The 6,405-nt window shown below is 47.7% G+C and overlaps 1 protein-coding gene across 3 annotated transcripts; it reads left to right on the top strand.

The window, feature by feature from the left end:
* Positions 1-562: 562 nt before the first annotated feature.
* LOC135815757 (kelch domain-containing protein 2-like) lies at positions 563-6,040 on the top strand. Of its 3 annotated transcripts, none has more exons than XM_065329097.1 (3): positions 563-696; positions 841-883; positions 4,183-6,040. In XM_065329097.1, the coding sequence occupies exon 3, from the start codon at positions 4,207-4,209 to the stop codon at positions 5,524-5,526; it is 1,320 nt and encodes a 439-aa protein (XP_065185169.1). In that variant the 5' UTR covers positions 563-696; positions 841-883; positions 4,183-4,206; the 3' UTR covers positions 5,527-6,040. The 3 variants fall into 3 exon arrangements, with proteins under 3 accessions (XP_065185169.1, XP_065185168.1, XP_065185167.1); XM_065329096.1 differs by having other exon boundaries at positions 575-722; XM_065329095.1 differs by having other exon boundaries at positions 575-883.
* Positions 6,041-6,405: the final 365 nt, after the last annotated feature.

The following is a 6,405-nucleotide window of genomic DNA, read 5'->3' on the forward strand; positions in this document are numbered from 1 at the left end:
TCTTGAAGGGTACAGACGTCTATGCCGTAGAAAGAGAGGTCTCGACTGCGGACACAAGGAGTTCCTCTTGACGGCCGACGTGAGGCCCCACACATTGAAAGTTCCGACAGCAATTTTTTTCTTTTCCTCCGTAAAGCGTTCGTTCATCAGCTCGTACCATTGATTCCCGTCGCATCGTCCCGTCAATACTAATGTCCAATGAAAACGGCTCCCCAGTTGCGCGAGGAGACTAGAGAAACTCCTCCGGTGAGCGACGAAGAAGATCGGAGTTACCCAGCTCAACCAAACAATGCGATATGCATGCAGTAAAGGTGGCCGATTTTGGGCGAAAATAATTATTTGGCAGCACTGTGTTTTTTTAAGTTTTATTTTTACTTCGCAAAATCCAAGGGGATTTTGGGAAGAATAATTGATTCCCCGGGGAATCAATAATCTTCCCCTTCAATGGCAATGACATGTGCATGTGACATGCGCGTGCGCGACAAGGACAGAGCGCTAGAGAGAAATAATTTTTAGGTAGCGAAGATCATAATGATGATTATTATTATCGATAAGAGCTTAGCTTAGGCGCTACACGTATAATATCAGCGCTAGGCCTGGGAAGAAAAAAGAGAGAGAGAGAAGTACAGTGCGTATGCAGTGGAAATGCTAGCTGGAGATCAATAGTACGGATCCATTGTCAAACTGTTGCATCAGGTACAGTCGGTGACCAATTGCGTAAGGTACTGCTGCCGCCTTGAAGGTGTCCAGGGCTAGGTGTTGAGTGTTCGTGTGGAATACAGCTACCGACTCATTGTTTCTGAAATGTGTGTAAAATCTTTTTTTTTTGCTTTGTTTCAGCGGCTGAGCTGGCGAATGGGAATCACGAGGCACAACCCTGGAGGCAAGTAGTAAAATATTATGGCTAACGTGATCTGAGCGACTAGCCTATACAGTCCATTCAGAAAAAGATGGACTTCTAGCTTTTGGCCATAAATGGGTCAAACGTTGAGTTTTTTTGAATTTTTTCTGCAATCCCCTATATGGAATCCTCTTCCAATTATGTTTCTGAAGTCTATTTCTCCAAAAAGCAAGTCATAGCAAGAATAGGATTTCGGCCAGGTTTTGCCCCAAGAGCACTGAATTGGGAAAACCTATCAAAATCCAGGCCGTTTGACACTGCCTGCAACAGTGCACTGTACGGTTCGAACCCCAGTTCAGGTACCCTTTTTGGACCCTTTTTCAAATTTCAAATTTCACAGCACTGCACTGTGTACGATAAAATCTTGAAAAATCACCTAATGCGGGAGCTCTCCAGAGCCAGGGCCCATCTTTTCGTGAATGGACTGTAGGCTGGGACATGACTGCTAATTCCCTACGTCTTGGAGAAACGGAATCAAGCCTAGCTTTGGGGCTGACCTGGCACGTAGCGGCGGAAGGGTTTGGGAGGTGGCTTCCAGATGGGGTCCGGGGAGTCCTCCGGCGCGGGGGGCAAGGGCCAGATCCCCTTGCGGGGGTGGGCAGGGGCAGAGCCCTGTCGAAAAGATCATGCTACTAGTGCCTACGGATGTTTCAAAACACCAAAAATATTGTGAACCGTGTGTCGCTGTCGCAAATCGTGCGTCGCGTCGCAACAAGTTGTACTGTGCATCGGCCTCTAGGGTATCCGCTTCAAATTCCAAGCTCCTCAGAGGCCCAATCTGGAACTTTACCGGCACACTACTGAAGTCACATATGATTGTCAGTGTGTTGTGGTTCGTTCGCATCCAAGACATTTTGTAATAGGAAACGCAGCATGAAAGAGAAATTTTACAGTGCATGCTACTTTGCAAGTGCTTCGTGCCGCACTAACTACCTGGACAACTACGGTCATTAATGAGATTCACACCTCACTCAAGTGCATGCGTGCGGCATGTACCGCACCGTCACTTTGTACTTTCGGTGACGACATATGCATGCACTCAGGAGAGTTGTACTGTAGCTTTCAAAGGTTTCAGCATCAGCGCTGCAACCCCGGAGGTGGTTTCCAGGCAACCTGGAAACACTGCCGGCTACACGCCTGGGCTCCCCAGTAGCACATTGGGTACTGTAAAAGCCATATATACATATTATATAATGAAGTGCTAATTCTATCGAGTTAACGAGGAGAAATCTGTAGTTAACATAGAAATCGAGACATAAACTGTTCTATCGAGCATTGAGAATGCGTGCGAATCGTTACCTTTGCTTCACGTTAACCAGTCAATTTTGGGAAATCGTTATATGCGCCTTGTTAGAATATTTGCTTTTACAGTACTGCACTTGCCTGCGACCTGAGAGGTCGCGGGTTCGAGCCCCGCAGTCGGACATCTGACTGCAAAATTACGGAATGGCTCAGACCACACAGTGGTTGCCAGCTATTTTGTACTATAGGCTAGTCAATGTACATGTATTCATGCTACGTTCCAATACACGTTTTGGAATTCCACGGTACTGGCAGATGTGTTTTTCATGCAAGGGTGGAACCCCTGGTATCTCACCATCACTACTACCCAGTGCAGCAGCCCCTACTCAGTAGCTGTTTGTGTTTGGTGACATAATTATTATTTTATTTACGAGTTGGGTTTGTGAATAATAGTAAAAGAATTTTTTTTAAATGCATTCACACAGGCATGTACACACTGCTGGTACAGCTTCATTTGGACACAAACTGCCTGGAATGACAGAACGAATCTCAGTACAGGGGTCTGGATACTTCGTCTACGTTTTCGTATTCGGCGTTCGATTTTCCCGCCACTTTCCATGTTATGGCTATTCGCAGTATTCGGAAGAAAATGTCACATACGCCACGTGTTGGGCGCAGAGTGAATGGCCCATTATATGAAGAATGTGATGTCAAACATATGAACGTGTTTGGCCTAGTTTCCCAACTCTTGACAGCTTTTTTTGTAGTGAATTTCACGATTTTTTGTTTTATTGTTGGTGTCCACGCATGCGTGAACGGCAGTTTCTACTGATAAAAACCCTTGTTCCCTCTCTGTCAGTCTTCAGCCTTTTAGACTGTGAGCCTCGGCACACATCAACAGACTCATACAGAGAGGGTCAGGGTTGGGACATTGATATGTTCGACATCACATTTTTCGTATAATTCAGAATAGCTGGCAACTACTGCGTTGGTCTGAGCCATTCTGTCTCCATATCAAGTTATCAACGTGATTTTGTAGCTCTCTGCCAGTGGTTGACAGCTTCGAGAGAACAGCCTGAGCATACTTATCATCACGCTGTGTGGTTTGTAGTAGAACTTTTGGAAGACGGACTGGGAGCTCCAGTCAGTAGCTTTCAGGATATCATTCGTGGTAAAGCAATGTCGTCACCGGCTTCAGCGAATGAACTACTGGCTCTCCGTGCCGTGGACAAACAAGAGGTACTCCGCACCGATTTTACGTCAGTGGCACTCCATGCCGAAGAGTCCAAGACTGAAACGTGTTCAGCAACCTTGGAGAGGTCGGAACCGATGGTCTCTATTAGGCTCTCTATGCTTCCGCTCAGCTTGGCGAGGGTATCGAGGATGGATTGAACATCTTGCGACTCCATAATTGCGAGTGGAAGACTTCAGAGGAAAACAAAAACAAATGGTGGTCTACAGTAAACACAAAACACACCAAGCTTAGGTAACATTCGGAAAAAAACCAGGAAAAGTGAAATCGAAGACCCAGTTGTCAGAAGCCAACTTACTTCGAGCGAGCCAGAAAAAGGCGGAAGAACATAGAGGGAACAAGAGGTTGTATCAGTAGAAACTTCCATTCATGCATGCGTGTACACCAATTCAAAAAATTCACTAAATCATGCATTTCGCTACAAAAAAAGTGGTCAAGAGTTGGGAAACTACGCCGAACATGTTGATATGGAGACAGCATTCGGAAATAATTATAATCCCCATGATGTGTGATCAAGGTGTGGGCCCTCTTCACTCAGTAGAGTCGAGTCGAGCAAGCTGTAACTCCCGGTGCCGAAAGGTGGGCTCACGCCCCTACATGGCTAGTTCCCCGGCCCGGCCTTGTCCAACTAGCCCCCAAGACGAAAAAGAAGTATAGTAGGCAAATGGCGGAAAAAGAAAAGAAAAAAAATCCCAGCTTACAAGAACTACTGTAGACTACTGACTTATGTGCACTGATCGCCGCTCTGTTGACTTCATCCTGTTTCCTTCTTTTTGTTCTGTACCAGGCGATAGTGTGAATACGCTCAACAATGTCAGTACGCGCTGTGCGAGATGCCCGGGTGCAAGATATAGGCGACGAAAAGATCGGCAAGAAAGAAATTGGCGGCAGCAATGCTGGAAGCTGTGTACTGCATAACATAATCTACACGCCGCTAACCTTCCACACGTCGTGTGGATGCGGTGTTCATAAAATTGAAACTGCAGCGGAATGCACAAGTAGTGGCGGTGGTGATTCCATGACCAGAGACTCCAATGCTTTGATCCTTCCCACCCAATCAGCTGTAATCGCCAGCGAATCTAACGAGCCAGGATCGCGAGATCTTGGTCGCCGAAGTGGCTGTTCAGCTGTGGCAATCGGAGACGATATCTTCTGTGTCGGAGGGATGACCAAGGAGAACTCGAACATCAGCTATACGAGTGATGTGTACCGTCTGGATACCACCGCCATGAAATGGTATTCTGTAGATGTGACGGGTGATGCACCGCCGGGCAAGGACAAGTTTGGTGCATGCGCATTCGGCACTGCTATCGTCGTCTTTGCTGGCTATGGACACGGTCTGCCGGAAAATGCAGCGCCGCCGATTGACTCAACCAATCGCCACGTACAATCACAAGCCTCTTACGTGGCTAGGACTGGTGGTGGCTACGTGAATGATATTTCCGGTCAACAGGTAAGCACGTACTGGAATAACGCTGTGCATGTTCTAGAAACGCAAGATTATCCCACAACTGGCAAGTGCTCATGGTCTGAGGTCCGTTATAGAGGGCAACCACCAACGCCACGTGCTGCATGCAGTGTGACAGTGGCTCAGCAGTGCGCGTATGTCTTTGGTGGTGGCTGTATGGCGGGTCGGCGAAGTGACATCCACCGTCTGCACCTGGAAGAGCACGAATGGAGCGGAACATTGGCCGCGACAGGTGACGTTCCTTCTGGAAGATCATGGTCAACACTGACTGCAAGCTCTGATTCTCTTCTAATCTTGTGCGGTGGCTGCGACAATGCTAACCTGGTATTGGATGACTTGTATGCATTTGACACAGAGCATCTTCATTGGTCTCGTATCAATCCGCCACTGGTCCTGGAGCATCGAATGTGGCACACGGCGTGTTGCGATCGGCGTGGCGATGTCTACATTGTGGGTGGATTCAGACAGTCGGAGAGGGCGGAACCTTGCCAGTACGTTGTTAGAGTGCGCACAACACCCCTAACCTTGCTGGAGCTGGCCATGCAAGTCTTTGTCGAGGTTGCTGAAGAAGAGGCTGTGGACAAACTGCCGCACAGTTTGAATCAGCGGTACAAAGCATATCTCCTTGGTTTACGTGACCAATCAGAGGGAGCAACGAGCTGAAAATCACAGCCTCCTGGATTGTTGCTCCGCTTGTGTAGCATGCTGGTTGTACTTGCTGGGAAATGCATTTTTCTGTCTTGATCAATGATTATCAGTGTTTGATCACCACCTCTCGTACATTTTCATTGTTATTGTTAGGTACCTCCTCCCGTACAACCTTTCTAAGCTGGCCTTCATGCACCTCATTCTACGTCGTACTCACCTTTTGTCTCCTTTCGTCACCTTTGTTCCTTTGGCCTGGGTAGCTACTTGCGCGCCCGTATTTGCCATAGCCACCCAGGCCCTTTATCTTGCCGCCCTCACTTCAAGTGATCTCCCTCTTGTCGCTCTCTTCCACAATGTATCGTTTTGTTCGTCTTGGTCTCTGTCTCTTCGTCTCCCTAATAAATGTCGTTCCCACCTAATCTGTTCCCGTTGTCCGTAATGTCTGGAGAATATGCCATCGTCCTTTTCGTACGCAACAAGAGTCAACATTATCCCAAAATACGGAAACCGTGATCTTCATGCTGGCCGACGGTCATGCCTTGAATTTCTTCGGTGTGGGTGAACTGGTATGATAATTCCACTGCATTGACTGCTGCTGACCAACGCGTAAAGCCGATTGGTTTGTAGGTTTGCCTGCAAATCATGAGGTTGCGAGTTCAAATCTGCGCTGGAAACAGGGAGTGTGTTTAGTGATCTCTCAATCGCGCTGATGTGGACGAGTACCACATTACATGCAATGAACTGTGCCGACACCCACGGTGAACTGGTAACTCACTTGCTCGGTGTGAGGGTAACAAGGTTGCGGTTTATGGGGTTATAGGGCCTTTACACACCCGCTTGTTGAGAGACTTATCCTGTCCCTGCGGGAATTTGCGGAAAAAGTCCTCGAAAACT

This window comes from Sycon ciliatum, chromosome 4, assembly GCF_964019385.1.
Source record: "Sycon ciliatum chromosome 4, ocSycCili1.1, whole genome shotgun sequence".
Taxonomy (NCBI): Eukaryota; Metazoa; Porifera; class Calcarea; order Leucosolenida; family Sycettidae; genus Sycon; species Sycon ciliatum.